Source organism: Schistocerca serialis, chromosome 10 (assembly GCF_023864345.2).
Source record: "Schistocerca serialis cubense isolate TAMUIC-IGC-003099 chromosome 10, iqSchSeri2.2, whole genome shotgun sequence".
Lineage (NCBI taxonomy): Eukaryota > Metazoa > Arthropoda > Insecta > Orthoptera > Acrididae > Schistocerca > Schistocerca serialis.
In genome coordinates, this window is record NC_064647.1 from 205365444 (window position 1) to 205390965 (window position 25522).

General features: G+C 40.1%; 1 protein-coding gene across 1 annotated transcript in view; it reads right to left on the minus strand.

The window, feature by feature from the left end:
• Positions 1-25522, minus strand: part of LOC126424891 (serine/threonine-protein kinase PAK mbt) — a 113394-nt gene that overhangs the window by 12543 nt on the left and 75329 nt on the right. Inside the window, exons 5-7 of the mRNA XM_050087723.1 lie at positions 21254-21442; positions 13141-13401; positions 5220-5364 (exon numbers count right to left, since the gene is read on the minus strand). Of these exons, the coding sequence (XP_049943680.1) occupies positions 5220-5364; positions 13141-13401; positions 21254-21442 (595 nt within the window). The remainder of the gene's footprint in view (positions 1-5219; positions 5365-13140; positions 13402-21253; positions 21443-25522) is intronic.

A 25522-nucleotide genomic window follows, 5' to 3' on the forward strand; every position in this document is an offset into this window, starting at 1 on the left:
AAAAAAAATGAGAAGTAGTGGTACAGGATACCCTCCATCGCACATTGTATAGTGCTTTGTGGATTATCTCTGTAGACATAGATGTAGATGTAGAAGGTAGGACCAGGATTGTGTTCATGCAGTTCCCTCCGACATCGGTCTGCAAACTGAAGATCGAGCATATGATCCCCCACTCCATCTACCCCCACACTACAAGGTGTTTCACAAAGTTTCACTAATGTTCTGCAGCATGTGTTACAAATCAGTGACAGCACAGTGCCTATATATCTGGGGAATGTTTATTTTCCACAAATTGGATTAACACTACATGAAATGCAGATACCAGTTACTTATAACACTGACACAAGAAATGCATGTGAACAGAATATAGCTAAAACTGTGCACACTGTTCTACATTGGCAGAGGGGAGATCTAACTTCAGTTTGCAGACCTACGAAGGAGGGAGGTGCACAAACACAATCCAGTGACCCAACTTCCCTCACACCACTTGTACCCCATGCATCCCCCCCCCCCCTTTCACACTGTTACACAATTGAGGCACTGAGAAACATAAGGACCCGAAGTAAAGACACAAAGTTTTGAGAAAAATAGATGTTTGTGAAAATCAAATTAGTGGACAAACCATCAGTCTCATAGGTCTGAACTGGTTTTTGACTGAATACTAGTAGCCTATAATTCCTACAAAAATATTGTTTACCCACTTTACATTACATAATATTAATTAATATTTAAGGTAATATTTATTATTAACGTTAACTCACAAAATTTCCATGCATAGGCTAGGGACAATAGTGTCTTTTGACAGTCATGAAGTTTTTAATTAATGTGAAACTAGAATCAGAACATCAAGAACAAATACTAAATGCACCAAATTCACAATTATGACCATTTCCAACACTTTGTGGTTCTTGTTGTAATCATTTTCATTAAGCACATTCTGTGGCTTGAGTTTTGAGTGAAACTGCTGGTATACCTCTGATTACGAAGTACTACTACCACTACTACTACTACTACTACTACTACTACACACAAATGTCAAAACGAAATTATGTTTACAACCCTAAATAACAACTGTACATTGCAGAGTAAAAAATTGCTACATGCCCATATGGAAATGAATGTCTGAGAAATGGGTGAGACAGTTTCTGTGAAGGTTCATAAAAACAATGTGGGCGTATAAAACTGGTTCACCATAAGATCTAGAGACGTAAGCAGCATGCATACATTCTACAATCTCAAATTCAATGACTGTGTGCCTTACCCCTTATGGCTCTCAATGCCTCTGCTTACTCATCAACACAGCTCTATTGCCCTTGGATATGGTACACACATTTAATGTTCATTTTCAACCAAATTCATTTAAAGGTAAACATGAATTTTGTACCACTAAAGCAATATTTTTAATAACCTGTGAGTCTTCCAATCCCCTGCAACATGGAAACTACTAATCCTGGAGAAAAAATGAGTGGGGCCTTTTTTGTAGGAAGTTTAATTTAGCTTAATTTTGCACAGGGAAACATTTTCGCTAGAAGCCACAGATATTGAGTTATTTGAGATAACTTCCCACACAGGAAATTGCCTTTAGAGATTTCTGACCAGTTTTAACTACAAAACACTCGAGTTAAATAACATAGTTATCAGTACCTGAGTACAAAGATAAAATTAAAAAAGTGTGAAGTCGGCAGTTCATGTCTTACTGGCAGTAACTTTATTTTTTACTTTTATTTCAATTCCATATTTATTAACAAATAGACATACTGACAAACAAATATTGTATCATAATTTTTTTAGTAAAAATGATATATTTTTATTATTAATCACAAGAAATGTGAGTATCAAAATTTGGTACAAAAATGGGAAACACCAAATAGAAGATATAATATTTTCATATTTGTAGAGATTGAACGGTCTTACTGATATGATGTATGCAGTCCTTTGAGGTCAGCAACTGTGTTATAAATTCATAACTTTTTCATTTCTCAACAAGGCATTTTGCACGTCAATCAATTTTTGGATATTTCACATGATTTATAATTAAAAAACGACAGACATTATTTTCATAAAAACAATTATGATTCAATACTTTTTAATTACCACTAATACCACTTTAGGGAATTGATGTCTGGGCAGCAGGCACTGACCTTCAAATCCTGTAAGTATGAAGGCAATCAAAGAGAGCGGAGCAGTCCATAACATGCCTTTTCAGAGCAACTTCATGGCAGTAGGTACACCAGAAAGTGCACAACCTTTGTCGGCAAAGAGTGACAAACATTACTGTCATACTCACAATGAAAGGAGTGAAGACTGTTATGGCTCATTGCCAAGGAATATGCATCTCAAAAATGGTGAAACTGGTTGGCTGATCACATGCTACTATCATCAGAGTCTACAGAAAGTGGTTGAAAGACTGTGAAGCCCCAAGCAAGGCGACAAAGTATTGGATGCCCACACCCCATTCCAGAATGTGAAGAATGGAGGCTTGCCCACCCTCTAAAGTGGAATAGGCAGCAATTTATGGCAGATTTGAGGTCTTGAGTGGTTGATGGGTAATAAAAAGGACTGAAAACATTGTTAAGTTTTCAGACAGTGTCATTTATCAAAGGTAGCCAAAACAGAAACAACAATACAATGAAAAGTCAAACAATGGAAAATCCAGACTTTAATATAACAATATTATGAGAAGGAAAGTTGCTACTCACCATATAGCGGATATGCCGAGTCACAGATACGCACAACAAAAAGACTCTCACAATTATAGCTTTCGGCCGTTAAGGCTTTCGTCAACAATAGACACACACACACACACACACACTCATGCAAACACAACTCACACATGCAACTGCAGTCTTAGGCAACTGTAACCATACTGCCTGAGACTGCAGTTGTGTGTGTGTGTGTGTGTGTGTGTGTGTGTGTGTGTGTGTGTGTGTGTGTGTGTCTATTGTTGATGAAGGTCTTAATGGCCGAAAGATATCATTCTGAGAGTCTTTCTGTTGTGCCTACCTGCGACTCAGCATCTCCACTATACGGTCAGTAGCAACTTTGCTTCTCATAATATTGTTAATATAAGGAAAAGAATAGATTTCTATTCACCATAAAGATGACACATTGGGTTGCAGGCAGGAACAATGAAAAGACTGTTACACATTTAGCTTTTGGCCAAAGCCATCTTCAAAACAGAAAAGACAGACACACGAGCAAGCATATCTCACACATACATGACCACCACCTCTGGCAGTAGGACTGGAGCAACTAACACACTGAATGAAAGCAGCAATCTCGACAAGGTAGAGAAGGGAAAAGGATGTAGGGCACAGGTGGGGGAAGAGAAGAGCACTGTCTGCTTTAGCCTGCAGGAACTGGATAGAGGCATGACAAAACTGCCACGCGCAGCAAAGGGAGGCTGTGAGGCACAGAGGTAGAGTGGCAGTAGATGGGGTGAGGGAATGGGGGGGGGGGGGGGGGTGAAAAAGGAAGTGGGTTCATTGGTAGAAGGCAGCACACGAACAAGTCAAGGGATGTGAGTAGGGAAGAGATGATAGGATAAGGGGGACAGCAGAAACTGTCTGGTGGAGGCTGCGGGGACAAATGTTACTTTAGGTTGAGGCTGGGATTTCAGGAGCAGAGAATGTGTTGTAAGAGTAACTCCCACCAACACAGTTCAGAAAAGTTGATGGTGGACGGGAGGATCCAAATGGCATGGGTCATAAAGCACCCATTCAAATCAGCTGCATGTTGTGCCACATAGGGGTCTATTTTGCTCTGGGTCACAGTTTGGTGGTGGCCCCGTTCATCCTGGTGGGCAGCTGGCAGATAGTTGTAACAATATAAAAAGCCGTGTGATGATTGCAGCAGAGCTGGTATATGACATGGCTGATTTCACGGATGGGCCACCTTCTGACGAGCTACCCTGCCAGGATGAATGGTCACCAACAAATTGTGGCCAAGAGCACAGCAGACCATACTGTGGTACAACATGAAGCTGAATATAACAAGCTTGATTTAAATGGTTGCTTCACAAACCAGGTCATCTGGATAAACCCCTCAACCACCAACCTTTTTCTGCGCCCCACAGCCGTGTGTGTGTGTGTGTGTGTGTGTGTGTGTGTGTGTGTGTGTGTGTGATGGCGCATAGGTGCATGCGTGCCACCCTCTGCCAACACACCCACCCATTTCTATCCATCCCAGCTCCATTCCTTTTCCATTTCCCATTCCCACCTGTCCTCACCTCCCTGTCCCACAGCACCCATTTGCTGTGCCTGGTAGATTTGCCATACCTCCATCCAGTTCCTGCAATCCTACGCTGGACAGTGCTCTTCTCTCCCCCATCCATAACCTGCTCTCTCTTCCCCACCATGTCCAGATTGCTGCTTTCATTCAATGTCGCAGTTGCAGTCCAGTTCGAGCTGCCACAGATGACGGTCACGTGTCTGAGAGTTTGTTTGCTTGTGTGGATGAATGTGTGTGTCTTTTCTTTTCTGAAGAAGGCATTGGCCAAAAGCTAAATGTGTAACTGCCTTTTCATTGGGCCTGTCTACAACTCAACATGTATATTTATAATGAGTACCTTTTCCAACCTGGAGTTTCCATTGTTTAAAACAGAAACAGAAACACACACACATGCGAGGTTTTTGTATGATTCATAACTCAAATAAAATAATTTTGTGAGCGACGGACTCCAAAGCCATGGACAGGAGGGGGGAGGCAGAGTTGTTGGCATACAGCTAGCCATACTTTACAATGTTCTGCTTGTATCTTTGAAACTGGCAACACTGCAACCAGAAAGAGTATGGTTGGCTGGTCCCTACCACTTAAATCAGTCCCACCCTCAAAGTTACTTTAACAGTAAATTTTTCTACAACAACATTACCTGGAAAGTTAGCAACATTTTCAGCTTTGTTTATGTGACTATCAACTCCTCAATAGGTCAACTACTTAGAGTTTTTATCTGTACTCCTTGCATTATTTACATTCCGCTACGACTTTTCATCCTCATACTTGTAACTGTCTTATTAAGGCTACAGATACCACCTCCGACAATCACAAACAGTGTTTCTGAACTACTGTGATCAGCAAATTGTACTGGGAACAGAACTGCTTTCTCTTTCAATGCTCATTCTGACAAAGCTGGTTTGCCAGTGTGTGTGGTGCAAATAAGCAGATGAGTTGCAAACAACAATTAAAACCGGAAGGAATACTATAACAGCAAAATAACTTACCAAGTGACCATATGTCAACTTCTGGCCCATATGGAAGCCTAGAGATAACTTCTGGTGACATCCAATACGGTGTTCCAACAAGTGATTTTCGCTTTGGAAGTTCTTGTGAAACTTGGGCACAGAAACCAAAGTCTGACAGCTTTACCTGAAAAAAGTACACATGTGCTAAATAACATGTCTCACTTCTCACAAAATTTGATGTCACCATTCAATTTACGCAGTTTTTCACAGCTGTCAAATTGTTCCCTTTAAACGGCAAAACAAAAGTTCTAACTGCAACCCTGTAACATTTATTTTTTGGCTTTATTCCCTTCTCATAAAGTTGGTATCATGTTTATGAACTCCAGTGGTATCTCTAAAGTATATAAGTGTGACTGTTGTTAACTTTATCTCGAAGTTGCATATTGCTGCAATGGATTATCCCACGATTACACCTTAATGCATGATCAGTCAAGTTCTGCAGTCAGTGGCAAAGAGAGCATTAAATGGTATCACACATCTGTTTCAACAACATGTAAATTATAGGCAACACTGACAATCATCAATCATTTTCTTTGCAAGAGGCTGTTACGAAATGTAAATTGTGACTCATAGGTCTCATACAATATACACTCCTGGAAATTGAAATAAGAACACCGTGAATTCATTGTCCCAGGAAGGGGAAACTTTATTGACATATTCCTGGAGTCAGATACATCACATGATCACACTGACAGAACCACAGGCACATAGACACAGGCAACAGAGCATGCACAATGTCGGCACTAGTACAGTGTATATCCACCTTTCGCAGCAATGCAGGCTGCTATTCTCCCATGGAGACGATCGTAGAGATGCTGGATGTAGTCCTGTGGAACGGCTTGCCATGCCATTTCCACCTGGCGCCTCAGTTGGACCACCGTTCGTGCTGGACGTGCAGACCGCGTGAGACGACGCTTCATCCAGTCCCAAACATGCTCAATGGGGGACAGATCCGGAGATCTTGCTGGCCAGGGTAGTTGACTTACACCTTCTAGAGCACGTTGGGTGGCACGGGATACATGCGGACGTGCATTGTCCTGTTGGAACAGCAAGTTCCCTTGCCGGTCTAGGAATGGTAGAACGATGGGTTCGATGACGGTTTGGATGTACCGTGCACTATTCAGTGTCCCCTCGACGATCACCAGTGGTGTACGGCCAGTGTAGGAGATCGCTCCCCACACCATGATGCCGGGTGTTGGCCCTGTGTGCCTCGGTCGTATGCAGTCCTGATTGTGGCGCTCACCTGCACGGCGCCAAACACGCATACGACCATCATTGGCACCAAGGCAGAAGCGACTCTCATCGCTGAAGACGACACGTCTCCATTCGTCCCTCCATTCCGCCTGTCGCGACACCACTGGAGGCGGGCTGCACGATGTTGGGGCGTGAGCGGAAGACGGCCTAACGATGTGCGGGACCGTAGCCCAGCTTCATGGAGACGGTTGCGAATGGTCCTCGCCGATATCCCAGGAGCAACAGTGTCCCTAATTTGCTGGGAAGTGGCGGCGCGGTCCCCTACGGCACTGCGTAGGATCCTACGGTCTTGGCGTGCATCCGTGCGTCGCTGCGGTCTGGTCCCAGGTCGACGGGCACGTGCACCTTCCGCCGACCACTGGCGACAACATCAATGTACTGTGGAGACCTCACGCCCCACGTGCTGAGCAATTCGGCGGTACGTCCACCCGGCCTCCCGCATGCCCACTATACGCCCTCGCTCAAAGTCCGTCAACTGCACACACGGTTCACGTCCACGCTGTCGCGGCATGCTACCAGTGTTAAAGACTGCGATGGAGCTCCGAATGCCATGGCAAACTGGCTGACACTGACGGCGGCGGTGCACAAATGCTGCGCAGCTAGCGCCATTCGACGGCCAACACCGCGGTTCCTGGTGTGTCCGCTGTGCCGTGCGTGTGATCATTGCTTGTACAGCCCTCTCGCAGTGTCCGGAGCAAGTATGGTGGGTCTGACACACCGGTGTCAATGTGTTCTTTTTTCCATTTCCAGGAGTGTATAATTTTAAAATAATTAGTTTTTTATATAGCAAATGCTTCAAATTTATAACGAAACATAACTTTTCCACTAAAGAAGTAGAATGAAAAGTTTACATTATTTGTCTGGTACTATATCAACATCATTTGCAGTTATTACAATTTTCATTTAAACCTGAATATATGATTTCACTGTCCAAATCATAACACTGTCCTCATCAAATTCTTTGTTGAAACATGGGCATTTATCTACTAAAAGGCTACAGAGAAATGTTCTCTGGATATTGAGCTACATACTAATATATGCTCCAAACTTTTACTCTATTATACACTGGTGAAATATGCTGAAAACAAGAGATTTGAAATGATCATCTTGTGTAATCTGCGTTCTCCCCGAGTTTGGTAACAACACTAATTTCAATCAGTTAATTTCTTTCCATACTAAGGCAATACACCTGTAAAATTACACAGCAAGTGCTTTCAACAGAAACACATATGTGAGATGTCTGGAGATGACTTTGTAAATTTGGAACCAGCAATCCATAGAGAACAAAAAGTTATGTTTAGCTGGCTAGTGATATACACAAGACAGCACACAGGCAGACAGTATGTACTTTTTCAGGCAGCACCTGTAAAATATATATATGAGGTTGGCCTGCCTAAAGGACAACCAGTCAAAAATTTTGCAGGTGCACTTCCTAAATGTTCTGCTCCCCTTCTTTCCTGTGCACATTCTAATGTTCCCCGTGCAATTAGGAATCTCAACAGAGAATATAGTTCAAGTATTTGTTGCTAGACGGTGTGGGTATGCTGAAGAAGTGTGGCTCTTTGCAGCAGCAAGTTCCAGTTGTAAGCGCTTCACTGCATGGCGAGATGCGGACTGAGCAATGACAAAATTGCTCAAGTTATCTTGTGATTCTGAGCATAGCGACACTGATTTTTCAGAAGACGTTGTTAACAACAACTCTGAGAATTGTGTTAATGAATAAATTTCAGAGGGTGCAGGTTACAAACATCTGGAACTAAATACTCTGTTTTTATTGAGGTTCAATTAAAAGTGCTTTCAGTACATATACTCAGAGTTGTCTTATTTTCAAATACATGACTTTTTGTGACAGAATCAGGAGAGGAGCATGACCGTCAGAAATCTATGGGTAGGCAGTGGCATTATTCCTCCAGATATCCTCCTCAACAAACGCAAAAGACTGAGTTAAGGCGAGAGCTTTCCATGGTACAAATTCTGAGGAAGACTTTTCACTTAATTCCAATGATGACTGTACACTCCTGCATATTACACAATGAAGTAACAAGAAAATCCCTATCAACTTCCTAGCTTATGACAATCATACATGGAGATAAGGTGGCAAACGGTAATGACAAACCATGATCCCAATTCTTCTGGCAACTGATTGAAAATCATTTTCTTACCAGGAAGGAAAGGAAAACAGAAACACTGCTTAGTGTGCTCTAGACTCAGAAAAGCAGCAAGTTCATTGGAAAAGTGTGGAACAATGATGCAAGCTTGCAGTGTAGTGAGAGCAAAAGACACACTGTGTAAATTACAGGGCTTCAAAATTGTGAGGGTACAGAATTCAGCTGAATTAAATTAGAAAATGTTCCCGTAAGCATTAGAGGTGCAAATTTTCTATACCACCATTGTCTATAAATGGGCAAGCATGTATACAGTTAATTTTCTAATAATTTTAATACTAAGTAAATATGACAAGGGTAGCCCAATAAAAATTGTTATTTATATGTAGATGATGTCCTCTGTGTATCTTCAAATATTTCTTTTATTTTTTTTATTATTTATTTGTGATACTCCACAGGCAATATACTGCGGATGGAGTTTGATAGCAGAAATCCTCCTAGCACAACAAGTAGAAATGAATCTATACATTTGTGAAGCCTGTTCTGTGTCAAAATGAGCCATTCAATACTATTCTTACTCTGACAATGTTTCTTTGAAATTCGTCTACCTTATGTTCTAAAAGGGAGCTTTCAGGATTATTATGCTGTCTGTCATCTTTATTTGACATTTCATTTATCTCTGAAAATGTCAATTATCCTATAAAATCAATCTTGTGTCTTTTACTAGTTGCTGGCAAATAATTTTGCTTTTGGCAATATACAAATTTCTAAAAATCTGTTACAGAAATTATATTTAAGATTATGAAATCATTTATTCTCCATAAAATATCTTTTCATATCAAATAACATTTCCACATAAAAATTATCATAGATTTGCTGGAATGTTATCTAACAAGCTCTTTGTGCTGTTGAAATGTAACACCCTATGTGTCAAAAGTATCCGGACACCTGCTGAAAATGACTGAAAAGTTCGAGAGCTCTCCATCGGTATTACTCGAATTCAATATGGTGTTGGCCCATAGCTCCCACTCTCGCAGGCATGCGTTCAATCAGGTGCTGGAAGATTTCTTTGGGAATGGAAGCCCATTCATCACAAAGTGCTGCACTGAGAAGAGGTACTGATGTTGGTCGGTGAGGCCTGACACTATGTCGGCGTTCCAAAACATCCCAAAGGTGTCTATAGGATTCAGGTCAGGACTCTGTGTAGGCCAGTCCATTACAGGGATGTTATTGTCATGTAACCATTCCACCACAGGCTGTGCATTATGAACAGGTGCTCCATCATGTTCAAAGATACAATCGCCATCAAAGAATTGCTCTTCAACAGTGGGAAGCAAGAAGGTGCTTAAAACATCAATGTAGGCTTGTGCTGCGATAGTGTCATGCAAAACAACAAGGGGTGCAAGGCCCTCCATGAAAAACACAACCACACCATAACACCACCACTTCCAAATTTTAGATGACATTCACCGCGCATTCGCCATATCCACACCCTGCTATCAGATCACCACATTGTGAACAGTGATTCGTCACTCCACACAATGTTTTTCCACTGTTCAATCTACCAACGTTTACACTCCTTACACCAAGTGAGGCGTCATTTGGCGTTTACCGGCGTGATGTTTGGCTTATAAGTTTTCTCACCTCCCACCTAACTGTCATAGTACTTGCAGTGGATCGTGATGCAGTTTGGAATTCCTATGTGATTGTCTGGATAGATGTCCGTCTATTACACATTACAAACCTCTTCAACTGGTTGCGGTCTCTGTCAGTCAACAGACGAGGTCGGCCTGTGCACTTTTGTGCTGTACGTGTCCCTTCACGTTCCCATTTCACTATCACATCGGAAACAGTGGACCTATGGATGTTTAGGAGTGTGGAAATCTCGCATACAGACGTATGACACAAGTGACACCCAATCACCTGACCATGTTTGAATTCTGTGAGTTCCGTGGAGCGCCTCATTCTGCTCTCTCACGATATCTAATGACTACTAAGGTTGCTGATAAGGGGTACATGGCAGTAGGTGGCAGAACAATGCACCTAATATGAAAAACGTGTGTTTTTGTGGCTGTCTGGACACTTTTGATAACACAGTGTATCTTGACTGACTGTGAAATAACGACTCTGAAAAGGTCTGTGTGAGGTGACAGAAGAGATCAGACGTTCGGAGACAAGTCAGGAACTTGCCTCACTGTTTTACTATGTAATATGTATTAGTTGAAACTAGGCTATGAGGAAATATGTTTATATTCAAGAATTGTTCGGCAACTGATTATGATGCAATATACGAAAGGTTGATCTTACATTAAGGTTTAATTCAAAAGTCTACAGTTTTATACAGGTACATTTTTATGTAATGTACAAAGTCTATTATCAGTTATAAGAGCTGATTTCAGGAATTCATATGACGAATCATCATCTACAGGTTAGTGTTCTATTCTGAAACACATCAAGACCAAGGCCTCAGAAGAATAATAATCCAACTTTTTTTTAAAGAAGCAATGAGCTGAGCCAACACCAACATTGAGAATTCAAGCTGAGTATATTTTTGGACTTCTGTTTATAGTAATAAACATAGGTGCTGCCTATCTACAACTCTGATTCCCAGTTTCTAAGACTATACATTTCTTCATCTGTTGATGCTGACAGAAATGCCCAAAAATGAATTTTGTGTTCAATTAATGATCTTTGTGTATACTGGACCAAGTGAATGGGATTGGCGAAAGGTGTTGCATGGAGCTACCAACAGAGTGGCATGGGGACCTTACTGCATTCCTATGTAACTGGAAGTTTCCCTTGTAAGCACTAGGCTTTTATTTCAATTTCATATACAATAACAAATGTAAATATTAACAGACAAATACTGAATTACAATTTTTAATAAGAACAATGTATTTTTAATTACTGGAAATATCTAAATATATTAAACTTTGATACAGTTATGCAGTACTATATTGTCGTTATTAGGAAAAAAAGGAAGTAAAAGTCAGTGGATCCCAAAAAAATCAACCATCAAAGATGAATGAGTTTGCCCATCTCTAGTTTCTGTACAAGTTGTAAATAAAATTTCACTGCCTGTATTTTATCCCTGCTACCCTCAGAATTTCAATGAGTGCATTCCAGTTAACATTGTTAAAAAGCTTTCATGAAATCAACAAATGTAAGTCTGCATTTCTTCAACCTGTCTTCTGTGATAAGTTACTGGATCAGTACTGTTTGATGTGTTATTACACTTCTCCAGTACCCAAACTGATCTTCCCCTAGGTCAGCTTCTACCACATTCTCCATTATTCTGTAAATAATTAGCACAATTACTTATTAAACTGGTAATTTGGTAGTATTAACACCAATCAATAACTGCCTTCTTTGGAATTTATTTCATTCTCTTTTTTTTTTTTTACACATGAAGTTTTTTCGCCCATATCATACATTTTGCACATCAGCTGGAACAGTTTTATCATGGCTAGCATTATGACAGAAAACACTGGAGAGTACTTCGTGTGAAGATAAGCAATACAAGGGCACTTAAAGTGTACCATGGTTTTTCCATTGCATTCAACTGTTGGTAACCGTTGGCACAATGAATGATGGGAAGTGACCATGACAAGTCATGAGTCAGTTGTCAGTAGCCAATGAAAATGCTAGTTAGTAATTCTGTACATTTCATAAATATGGGTATTTAGTTACATCAGGTTAGAATTAAACCACATTATCAAAATTTTTGGCAAGATTGGAAATATGGTGTACAAGTAGATTACTGCAACGATAAAAGTATATCTCAGGCTGCACTCCATGTCAATCTACAACGACAATTGTTTTTTTCATTATGAAATTCATTGATTTCACCTCCTCAAAACAAAACTGTCATATTGCAATGTAACTTATGGCTCGGGCTACGCTACAGGTCAGTTTGTTAACACATCTACTTTACATTCTGGCCTCCATATTGTAAAAAAGTCAATTCATATGTTGTGCCAAAAGAAATCATTAGATTCTGCAATTCTCATCACCTACTGTATATTAATTTCCCGACTGGCTGTGACTAACAAAAACGAACTGCCAACAGAAGCACATAGTGGAAGAGTCTGATACACCATAAGTGCACTTTAGTCAATCTGTCTTCCATCCTCTTTAATTACCATGCTATGATGATGATGATGATAATACCAACAATAAAAATTCAAAAATACAAAAACCAAGTTTAAAAAATGGACTGAAGCAGCACAATTAGTGGTCGTTAGTGCTAAATAAAAAGTAGTGCCAACTCTTCTATGCTACAAGCTACACATGTTGGCATAAACTGGCAATCTTAGAAAGTGGTCTGAAGATGTCACAGCCCTATCATTGTGTGTAAATGTATAAACAGTTCAACTGACTGAGTTTGTCTGAGAAGCTACTATCTGAGCCCTTATGTTCTCTGATGATGTCTCCAGCATCAGGTGGAGAACATTAGGCACAGAAATATGTCCCACGCTACAGCCACGTAACAGGAGGATACAGCAAATCACCCAGGTGTTTGCAATGCAGATCCCACTCACCCTCCCATCAGCAGCCAGCAGAATGGAGTCAGACTTGATGTCACGGTGGATGACACCCTGTGAGTGCAGGTAGGAGAGAGCGCGCAGGCACTGCCGGCACACCGTCGCAATCTGCTGCTCGTCCATGCGCTCGTGCGTCACGATGTCCGTCAGGGCGCCCCCCTCCAGGAACTCCATCACCACCCACAGCTCGTCCTGCACCAGGAAGCTGTCGTACATCTCCACGATGTTCGGGTGGTGGTAGTCACGCATTATCACCACCTGTGACAGAGGAGTAATGCTTTACTTCAAAAGGCCTGCTAGAAATGTAAATTCTGTCACAACACTGTTTTAAACTGTTTGGAAGGTCAACACTAATTCAGTCGCACAAATGGAAAGATGGTTGCTCCATAAATAATGACCCACAATTTAATTTTCAGAACACATTAATTCTCGAGAGTTACAGTTTGGTGACATTTTCACATCCACATTCCTTCAACATGTACCACATATATATATATATATGACACACACGGTCTTTCTCATTTTATGGCCTTTTGCCCCAGCATTGTGTATGAGTGTTTATTTCCTGTTGGTGAGAGGTCTCATCGTGTGCTTGTAGCATGTTTTCACTGCTCTTATTATTGCTCTCATCATGTTCAATAAACGTCCCTTGAAGAGAATACTTACATGGCCCAAACAGATGGAAGTCTGAGGACACCAGGTCTATCCTATGTGGAATATTGTCCAACCCAATTTGGTGATTTGTCCCTGGGTTCTGAGACTTGTGCGAGACATGCATTGCCATGTTGGGACGAGATCTGTTTGTATTCTAGTTCAGACCAAACATGTCAGAAATGGCTCTTCAGTTTGTTTGGAGTCTTATCTTATTTATTTATTAAACCTGACTTGATAAGGGCCATTAAGACCTCTTTCACACTGGACCAGGGCTTCACACATACAGTACCTTTTTTACATCACAGTTATCTGTTGTTGTTGTGGTCTACCTACTGTTGTGGTGTACCTACTGCCACCTACAACCTTCTGAATCTGCTTAGTGTATTCATCTCTTGGTCTCCCTCTACTATTTTTACCCTCCACACTGCCCTCCAATATTAAATTGGTGATCCCTGGATGCCTCAGAACATGTCCTACGTACCGATCCCTTCTTTTAGTCAAGTTGAGCCACAAATTCCTCTTCTCTCCAATTCTATTCATCTGTTCTTGTCTAAACGTTTTGTTTCGCATCCAGACACAGCTACACTCTATACAAATACTTTCAGAAAAGACTTTGTGACATTTAAATCTATACTCGATGTTAACAAATTTCTCTTCTTCAGAAATACTTTACTTGCCATTGCCAGTCTACATTTTATATCCTCTCTACTTCGACTATCACCAGTTATTTTGCTTCCCAAATAGCAAAACTCATCTACTACTTTAAGTGTGTCATTTACTAAACTAATTTCCTTAGTATCACCTGATTTAATTAGACTACATTCCATTATCCTCGTTTTGCTTTTGTTGATGTTCCTCTTATGTCCTCCTTTCACGACACTGTCCATTCCACATTCCATTCAACTGCTCTTCCAGGTCCTTTGCCGCCTCTGACAGGATTACAATGTTGTCAGCGAACCACAAAGTTTTTATTTCTTCTCCACAGATTTTAATTCCTACTCCACAATTTTTCTTTTTTTTCCTTTGCTGCTTGCTCAATATACAGATTGAATAACATCGCAGATGGGCTACAACCCTGTCTCACTCCCTTCCCAACCACTGCTTCCCTTTCATGCCCCTCGAGTCTTATAACTGCCTTCTGGTTTCTGTACAAATTGTAAATAGCCTTTCGCTCCCTGTATTTCATCCCTGCTCCCTTCAGAATTTGAAAGAGAGTATTCCAGTCAACACTGTCAAAAGCTTTCTCTAAGTCTACAAATGTTAAGAGACATTGGTTTGCCTTTCCTTAATCTATCTTCTAAAATAAGTCGTAGATTCAGTATTGCCTCACGTGTTCCAACATTTCTACATAATCTGAACTGATCTTCCCCAAGGTTGGCCTTCACTAGTTTTTCCATTCGTCTGTAAAGAATTCATGTTTGTATTTTGCAGCCCTGAGTTATTAACCTGCCAGTTCGGTAATTTTCACACCTTTCAACATGTGCTTTCATTGGGATTGGAATTATTATATTCTTCTTGAAGTCAGACTATTTCACCTGTCTCATACATCTTGCTCACTAGATGGTAGAGTTTTGTCATGACTGGCTCTCCCAATGCTATCAGTAGTTCTAATGGAATGTTGTCTACTCCCAGGGCCTTGTTTCGACTTCAGTCTTTCAGTGCCCTGTCAAATTCTTCACGCAGTATCATATCTCCCATTTCATCTTCATCTATGTCCTCTTTCATATCCATAATATTTCCCTCAAGTACATCACCCTTGTATAGACCCTCTATATACTCCTCCCACCTTTCTGCCTTCCCTTCTTTGCCTAGAACTCGTTTTCCATCTGAGCTCTTGATATTCATACAAGTGAATCTCTCTTCTCTAAAGGTCTCTCTAATCCTGTAGGCAGTACCTATCTTACCCCTAGTGATTTATGCCTCTAAATCCTTAGATTTGTCCTCTAGCCATCCCTGCTTTGCCATTTTGCACTTCCTATCGATTTCATTTTTGAGATGTTTGTATTCCTTTTTGCCTGCTTCATTTACTGCATTTTTATATTTTCTCCTTTCATCAATTAAATTCAATATCTCTTCTGTTACCCAAAGATTTCTACTAGCCCTCATCTTTTTACCTACTTGATCCTTACTTGATCGTCTGCTGCCTTCACTATTTCGTCTTTCATAGCTACCCATTCTTCTTCTACCGTATTTCTCTCCCCTGTTCCTGTCAATCATTCCCTAATGCTCTCTCTGAAACTCTCAGCAACCTCTGCTTCTTTCAGTTTATTCAGGTCCCATCTCCTTAAATTCCTTCCTTTTTGCAGTTTCTTCATTTTCAATCTGCAGTTCATAACCAACAAGTTGTGGTCAGAGTCCACATCTGCCCCTGGTAATGTCTTACAGGTTACCTAATAAATAACAGTTTTAATATGACAAATAGTATTCAAATGATTTGAGTGTTGTAAATAAAACTGACTATGAACTGGTTGGTCCTGGCAGTAGTTGTACTACTGCATCTGTAATAAAACTGGTTACGGTGAGATAAATGTACTAACCAATCTTGAATCATATGAAGTGACCCATTCCCAAGTTGAAGTTTCAAGGCACAGAAATCCACTACCATATAGCTACATGAGAATGTATAAACCTCAACATATATAAACGTTTAATGTAATTACGATGATTATTATGGACTTCTTAAAAAGATAAACAGTGATGAACAATTATTTGTACTTTATTTTTGAAATGCATGTTTCAAAGATGATTTTGCACAAATAGATCGATACATATTAGTATTTTCTTGTTAGAGGTAAATCTTTGTCTTTGGGCAGGCAGTTCGTAGTATATGTTTGAAGTGCGAGGGCGGAGTATAAGTTGTGTGTGTTGTGTTAGCATGGTGGTTGAGTGTAATTTGTATTGTGAAGTGAAATGACTTAAAATACATCTCTTCAACAACAGATCCACAAGTGATAATATTATTTAACAAAATGAAGCCGAGCATCCTCGAGATCAGTAAAACAAGTTTCATTTCAAAATTGACTCTGAGCCTACAACTAACAACAAAAAAGAAGGATAAAGGATGTGTACAGTAAAGTCTCGATTATCCGATCTTCGTGCTAACTTAGATCTGTAGTGCAGTGGACGTGTTGCATTTTGTTTATTGTACAAATTTGTGGTGATGGCTTCAAAATGGAAAAAGGTGGTCGTTTCAATGGAAGAAAAACTTTAGCTTTAAAAAGAATAGACAGTGGTGAAACTTTATTAAAAGTGGCGCAAGATTATAACGTCGGGAAAACAACAGTTGGAGACTGGAAAAGGAACCGCAATGAAATTGAGAAGTGGTGTTTTCAGCAAGCAACCTCGGCTGTTTTGGAAGATCAGAAAACCAAAAAAAAAATGTGATTATGAAAAAGTAAGTGAAGCTTTGTTCCTATCGTTTACTCAACACAGAGATAAAGGTGTACCCATGTTGGGACCTATTTTGCCAGAAAAAGCCTTAAAGTTTCGTAACGAACTAAACGAAGGTGAACCTGATTTTACAGCTAGTGTAGGCTGGCTCGATAGATGGAAGAAAAGATACGGAGTTCGGCAACTTAATGTCTGTGGTGAAAAGCTTTCAGCAAATTTTGAAGCTGTTCAATTGTTTAGGAATGAACTTCACAAGGTATTTGACAAGGAAAACTTAACAGGCGATCAAATTTTTAATTGCGATGAGGCTGGTCTCAATTACAAAATGTTACCGGAAAAAACATTAGCATCAAAGGTCGAATAGGCAGTGCCAGGCTAAACAAACGTAGCAAAGAAAGAGTGACAATTCTTGCATGCAGTAATGCCACAGCAAATTTGAAAATGAAACTGTCTGTGATAGGTAAGTCAAAAAACTGAGAGCATTTAAAAATGTATCTAAAAACTGTAACTCACTGGGGTATCCAGGATCTTACACTAAAATACAGAGTGAGGTAGACATAGGTATGATTGGGGAAATGCCAGCTGACTATATAATAACTCCCAGCTGCTTCAACAAGCCTTTCAATGTAGTAACTGGAAGTAGAGAGCTCTGGGAGAACAAATTTTGACACCATACTGGGGACATAGTCCAGTTCACTGACAGTTTGAAAACAGACCAAAATGTTGGGACCGGGGTATACGGAGTGCAGCCAAGGCTGAAGAGTGCAATCTCTCGAGGGAAGATGGCCACTGTGTTTCAAGCAGAAATATCTGCTATCAGGGTGTGCGTGGAGGAGAATTTGTGGAGGTGCTACAGAGGTTGTAGAATTTTCATTTATTCAGACAGCCAAGCAGCCCTGAAAACACTGGCAGCCTCTGCAACAAGATCAAAGATTGTGGCAGAATGCCACAAAGTCCTTGTGGAGCTAGGAGAAAGCAATAGGGTAAACCTATTGTGGATCCTAGTCACTCAGAGATTAGTGGTAATGAGCAAGCCGATAGGTTGGACAGGATAGGGGCAATGACACCATTTATTGGACCGGAACCTGTCCTGATAATCACCAAGGCAATGATCAAAATAAGAGACTGGACAATGAGAAAGCATGTAGAATATTGGGCTAAGATCCAAAAGCAAAAATATGGCAAGGTATTGATGCTGAAGCCATGTTCTAGGAGAAGTCTCTCAATCCTGGGATTGAACAGGAGAGAACTGAAACTCGTGGTTGGACTATTGAAATGACAGAGGTTAGGTGTGCAAAGACAGAATGTATCCACGTACACTGATATCAAATTTAAGAATCTTGAGGCGAGATTCGCTAAAGTTGTAAGGGAATTAAAGAACACTCAGAAACTTCTTGCACTTAACCAAAACCGGATAGAGAATAGAATTAGTACCACTGAGGGGAAGATACAAGCCGAGGTGGTTGTTATTCAAAAGGTGCTGTAGGAAACAAGAGGAAGAACAACAAGAAAGCATATATAAAACCACGTGGTATTCAGAGCCCCGATTAGTATCCTTCGAGATGTCCATCGATCGCGAAACTTTTAAACCTGTTACCGAATCTATCACCGAGATGGCTTCGTGAGATAATGATCCAATCGCTGAATTCACCAACCAATATCTGGCCGATAAGATAGATAGAACATTTGGTGTCATAAAGTCATTCAGGTGTGCAAAGCGGTTCGAGAGAAATTACGTTTGCTTAAGTTGTGGAATTTCAAAAAACACCTACATACAATGGAGATAATAGTAGGAGATAAAAGTAGGATGAGTGGTGTGGGCGATGAAACCACATCACACTTGGTCTTTGAATGCAAGGCATTGGAGATTAAAAGACAAAATATTCAGATCAACCAGACCTGAAGAAATTGTATATAGCAAAGCACTGGTACAGGATCTCCTTGCACTGTTCAGAGGCATTGGCTGGCTTTACTAGAGGCACAGGGAACGATACTGCACAATAAACTCTGTTTCGGTGCGGGCAGCAATGGGCTTGACCTATGTTGTTTTTGCTTCCCCGACAAAATCAGATCAAATCAAGTCTCCCATTTCACTGATTCATGTTGTAAAAAATAATAAACCAATATAAGAAGCATGAGACTACAGCAATTTCTGTCTCAATATCGCAATAACTGTATTGTAAATTGAGAGATCCGTGACACAAATTAATAGTAATGGCAAGAAAACAAATAAATGGACCAGAGGGTACAAACTACAATGGAAGGAATGTTAGGTCTATTCAAAAAATTCTGGAACATTCATAATCTTGTGCCAATGGTATGTTGGAACAAAATGTGAATGGCATCGCTGCAGAAGCCTGTGTTTAATATGTAACTAATGGATCTTTCATCTTTGCAGGTCTGTTATTACTTATTGTTCAGTGCTGTATCAAGTAGAACATTGTGTCACACAATCTGCAAATTTCAAAGTGGCAGAGTTAGACGAGCAACGCATCTGAATTAAATTTTGTATGAAACTTGAGAAAACCTTTACAGAGATGCATCAAATGATGCAGGAAGCCTTGAGTGATGAGTTTTTAAGCTGTACTCAGTGTTACAAATGGTTCACACGATTTAAAAATGGCTGGGCGGAAGTTAAAGATGACACTCGTTCAGGATGCCCTTCGATGTCTACTTACAACGCTCGTGTCAGGAATGTCAATGAAATTGTGAGTGCCAATCGAAGACAGACTGTCCGAGACATTTCAAAAGAATTCAATTGGATCATGTCATGAAATCGTGACACCGCATCTTGGAATGCACAGTCTTGTCGCCGAGTTTGTCCCACACCTCATGAGTCAAGACTAGAAAGATCTTTGCCTCGCAATCTGTGAAGAGCTTTTGGATATCACAAATGAGAATGAGATGTTCCTTAAGAGAATCATAACTGGTGATGAGACGTGTGTCTATGGTTACGATGTTGAGACCAAGGTCAAATATCAAAGCTCATAATTTTCTTTAACTTTGAAGGATCAGTTCATCATGAATTCGTGTCACAGGGACAAACTGTTATTAGGACATGTTGCGATGCCTGTGAGAAAATGTGAGAAGGAAAGGGCCTGAAATGTGTCAAAGCAATTCATGGCTCTTGCATCACAATAACTCACCCATGCATTCATCCCTGTTGGTGCATGTCTCTTGCACAAAAAATGAAATCACTGCACTGTCTCATTCTCTGTACTCTCCAGACCTGACCCCCCCTCCCCCCCCCCCCCCCCCCCCCCACACCCTCCCATTTTTTTGTTTTGTTTCCAAAGTTGAAAATTCCATTGAAAGGACAAAGATTTGCCACAACAAAAGAGGTAAAAGAAAATTTGTAGATAGCACTTCATGCAATCCAGCAAGAAGCGTACCAAGACTGTTTCCAGAAGTGGAAACGGCATTGGGAGCAGTGTATCAATAGTGGAGGAGAGTATTTTGAAGGAGACCATGCACAATACATAAAAGGTAAGTGTAGAAAAATGTTGTGGACAGAGTTCTGGAATTTCTTTGAAAAGACCTCATAGTTGTAACTGCTCCAAAATTTACATCAAAGTAGGAAGAAAGGAAGGTTAGGATTTAATGTCCCTCTGATCACATGGTCATTAAAGGCTTTGAAACACAAGTTCAGATGAGAAAGGACGTTGGCCGTGTTCTTTTTAAATGAAGCATTCCACGAGCTGATTTAAGCAATTTAGGGAAATCAATGAAAAAAACAAATCCGGATGGCCTGAAGGAAATGTAAATTGTGTTCTTCTCAAATACAACTCAAATGTACTAGCCAGCCGAATAGATGGTCAATAGATCAAGGAATCTTTTCGCTGGATTGCAGAAGATAAGACCAAAGCAATGAAATGATGGAAGTTGGGTAGGGGGCATGCAGGAGTAACATGGCTGTGTATGGCTGAGGAATGCAATGCACGGAGCAGGCCTTTATTCAATTGTGGATGTTAAATATCTGCTGCTGCTGCTGCAGCTGATGATGATGATGATGATGATGATGACAAATATCAATACCATCCAACAAACAAAATACACAAAAACTTGCCTCATTGAATAGAAGTTCCCGCCGCTGCTGTTTCCGGAGATCCATCTTTTTGACAGCAACCTGGCGGCCTGTAGACTTCTCCACAGCAATGCACACAGTTCCTGTAGAGCCTTCACCAATTTTGGTGAACTGCTCCAGGTTTTCACGTGGGTCACCAGGGCTCACCACCATTTGAAGAGCAGCTCTGAACTGTGACAAAATGAGAATAACACCTGACATTAGCTTTTATACACTAAATTATCCTGAATAGCAATCAATAAATAGTAAAACAGTATTAAAAATAATAATAATTTTAAAAATCATAGAGATACAAATTTGCACCCACACCTGCAAAAAAAGATAACTCTCTTTCCTTTGCAATTATAGGTACATGACGTGGAGAGTGGTTTATACCATTTTTGGTTAGATTTCAAATAATGATTATGTCAACAGCTCAATTATTATAAATAAAATTGGTACAGGCAAAGGCAAGAACATTGCATCATTTACAAACTTCTACATTTTTCTTGAATCAGATATTAGACACAATATTGGATAGCAATTAAATACGCTGCCCATATAAAAATTAAGATATAATGAAGAAAGGAAATGATCCAAAAGGTTTAATAACATAAAAATGTGAAACTTAAGGTAAACATGAACACTACTCAGGGACTAGGTGTTAGGCCTATTACAAGTGGACAACTGCTGCCTAAAAGGCAGTACAAGGAGCAATCTTCAATAGTGGAACAGGTGATCAGCATGTCACCAAACCCTCCAGCATTTATTGCCAGTAGATGAATCCTAGAAATGCTGCTACTTTTGCAGCTCCTCATCTGGTCTCAAGAGGCTCAGTAGGCCATGCTCCACACCTCTCTACCTGAAAACAATCTCAGGTGGTACAAGGAATAGAACGGGACTTTCCACAGAAAAATACGGTTAACATTGAATACTGAGGGCATTAAAGATGAAGCACAAATTCAGATAGAACAAAGATAATGAAAGAAAACCTCAGTATCCTTTTCAAAGGTAACGGCCTGACATCAAGTTAGTGATACCACTAAAAGTCTATAGCAAAATGACTAGATAGGGATCTGAGCTCCACTGCTCCAGAAGAAAGGTCCAGTGCTTTAACCATGGCACCACCTCAATGGTAATAATGATTGTTACACACATTCAGAATTTATATCCCCACCAATAACTGAAGGTGGACAGACTTGGAGTGTAACAACAACTTTGGAGGTGCATTCAATAAATTGAAGTTTTATCCACGGAACTATAAGTTTTCATCAAATGTAAAATCAGTTAAGGATGGAATCTTATCCACACAGTCACTGAGACTGCAGTTATCTATGAAATGTCACCCAGAGAGAGTAAATTAATGGAGTGATGGGGTGGGGGCATCTACATCTACCTCTACATGGATACTCTGCAAATCACATTCAAGTGCCTGGCAGAGGGTTCATCGAACCACCTTCACAATTCTCTATTATTCCAATCTCGTATAGTGCACGGAAAGAATAAACACCTATATCTTTCCGTACAAGCTCTGATTTCCTTATTTTATCGTGGTGATCATTCCACCCTATGTAGGTTGGTGTCAACAAAATATTTTCGCATTCAGAGGAGAAAGTTGGTGACTGGATTGTGTGAGACGATTCTGTCGCCAACGAAAAATGCCTTTCTTTTAATGATTTCCAGCCCAAATCATGTATCATTTCTGTGACACTCTCTCCCATATTTCGCGACAATACAAAACATGCTGCCTTTCTTTGAACTTTTTCGATGTACTCCATCAGTCCTATCTGGTAAGGATCCCACACCATGCAGCAGTATTCTAAAAGATGACAGACAAGCATAGTGTAAGTAGTCTCCTCAGTAGGTCTGCTACATTTTTTAAATGTCCTACCAATAAAACAAAGTCTTTGGCTAGCCTTCCCCATAACATTTTCTATGTGTTCCTTCCAATTTAAGCTGTTCATAGTTGTAATACCTAGGTATTTAGTTGAATTTACAGCTTTTAGATTAGACTGATTTATCATGTAACCGAAGTTTAACGTGTTCCTTTTAGCACTCATGTGGATGACCTTACACTTTTCGTTATTTAGGGTCAACTGCCACTATTCACATCATTCAGCTGTCTTTTCTATATCGTTTTGCAGTTTGTTTTGATCTTCTGATGACTTTATTAGTCGAAAAATGACAGCATCACCTGCAAGATGGCTGCTCAGATTGTCTCCAAAATCGTTTATATAGATAAGGAACAGCAAAGGGCCTATAACACTACCTTGGGGAATGCCAGAAATCACTTCTGTTTTACTCGATGACTTTCCGTCAGTTATTATGAACTGTGACCCCTCTGACAGCAAATCACAAATCCAGTCACATAACTGGGATGATATTCCATAAGCACGCAATTTCACTAGGAGCAGCTTGTGTGGTACAGTGTCAAAAGCCTTCCGGAAATCCAGAAATATGGAATCGATCTGAAATCCCTTGTCAATAGCACTCCACACTTCATGTAAATAAAGAGCTAGTTGTGTTTCACAGGAACGATATTCTCTAAATCATATTGACTGTGTGTCAATAGACCATTTTCTTCAAGGTAATTCGAAATGTTTGAACACAATATATGTTCTAAAATCATGCTGCATATCGACATTAACGATATGGGCCTGAAATTTAGTGGATTACTCCTACTACATTTCTTGAATATTGATGTGACCTGTGCAACTTTCCGGTCTTTGGGTACGGATCTTTCATCGAGCAAATGGGTGTATATGATTGTTAAGTATGCAGCTACTGCATCAGCGTACTCCTAAAGGATCCTAATTGGTATACAGTCTGGACCTGAAGACTTGCTTTTATTAAGTGATTTAAGTTGCTTCACTACTCCGAGGATATTTTCTTCTATGTTACTCATGTTGGCAGCTGTTCTCGATTCGAATTCTGGAAGATTTACTTCATCTTCTTCTGTGAAGGCATTTCGGAATGCTGTGTTTAGTAACTCTGCTTTGGCAGCACTGTCTTCGATAGTATCTCCATTGCTATCGAGCAGAGAAGGCATTGATTGTTTCTTGCCACTAACATACTTCACATACAACCAGAATTTCTTTGGATTTTCTGCCAGGTTTCGAGACAAAGTTTCGTTGTGGAAACTGTTATAGGCCTCTTGCATTGAAGTCCATGCTAAATTTAAAACTTCTGTAAAAGATTACCAATCTTGGGGATTTTGCGTATGTTTAAATTTGGCATGTTTGTTTCGTTGTTTGTTTCATTGTTTCTGCAACAGTGTTCTAACCCTTTTTGTGTACCAATGAGGATCAGCTCCGTCGTTCGTTAATTTATTTGGTGTAAATCTCTCAATTGCTGCCAATACTATTTCTTTGAATTTAAGCGACACCTGGTCTGCATTTATATTATTAATTTGGAATGAGTGGAGATTTTGTCTTAGGAAGGAGTCAAGTGAATTTTTATCTGCTTTTTTGAATAAGTATATTTTTCACTTTTTTTTTTGAGGATTTGGGGATTACAATATTCATTCTCGCTACGACACCTCTGTGTTCACTAATCCCTGAATCAGTTTTGTGCTTGTTATTAACTCAGGATTATTTGTTGCTAAAGAGGTCAAGTGTGTTTTCACAACCGTTTACTATCCGCGTGAACTGCTAGAAATAATTTTCAGAGAATGCGTTTAGCACAATTTCAGATGATATTTTATGCGTACCTCCAGAATTAAACTGTATTTTCACCAACATATCAAGGGTAAATCAAAGTCACCACCAATTATTATCGTATGGGTCGGGTACATATTTGAAATCAAACTCAAGTTTTCTTTGAAACTTTCAACAACTGTATCATCTGAATTGGGAGGTCGGTAAAAGGATCCAATTATTATTTTTTTCTGGTTGCCAACAATGACCTCTACCCATATTAATTCACAGGAAGTATCTACTTCTTCTTTGTGACAAGATAAACTACTTCTGACAGCAACGGACATGCCACCGCCAACCGTGTTTAGCCTATCCTTTCGGAACACCATTAGATTTCGGCTGAGCTTATATCCACCTTTAGCGAGCTTTCAGTGCCTATAACGATTTGAGGATCAGTGCTTTCTATTAGCACTTGGGGCTCTGGTTTCCCAACACAGCTATGACAATTTACAACTGTTATACCAAAGGTTCCTGTATCTACACAGGGTTGGAGGTGTGTGTGAACAGAAATCAGCATAGTCTCAGGCTATGAGGGTAATGGTATAGAAGGATGTGTTAGGACAATTCCAATATGTGT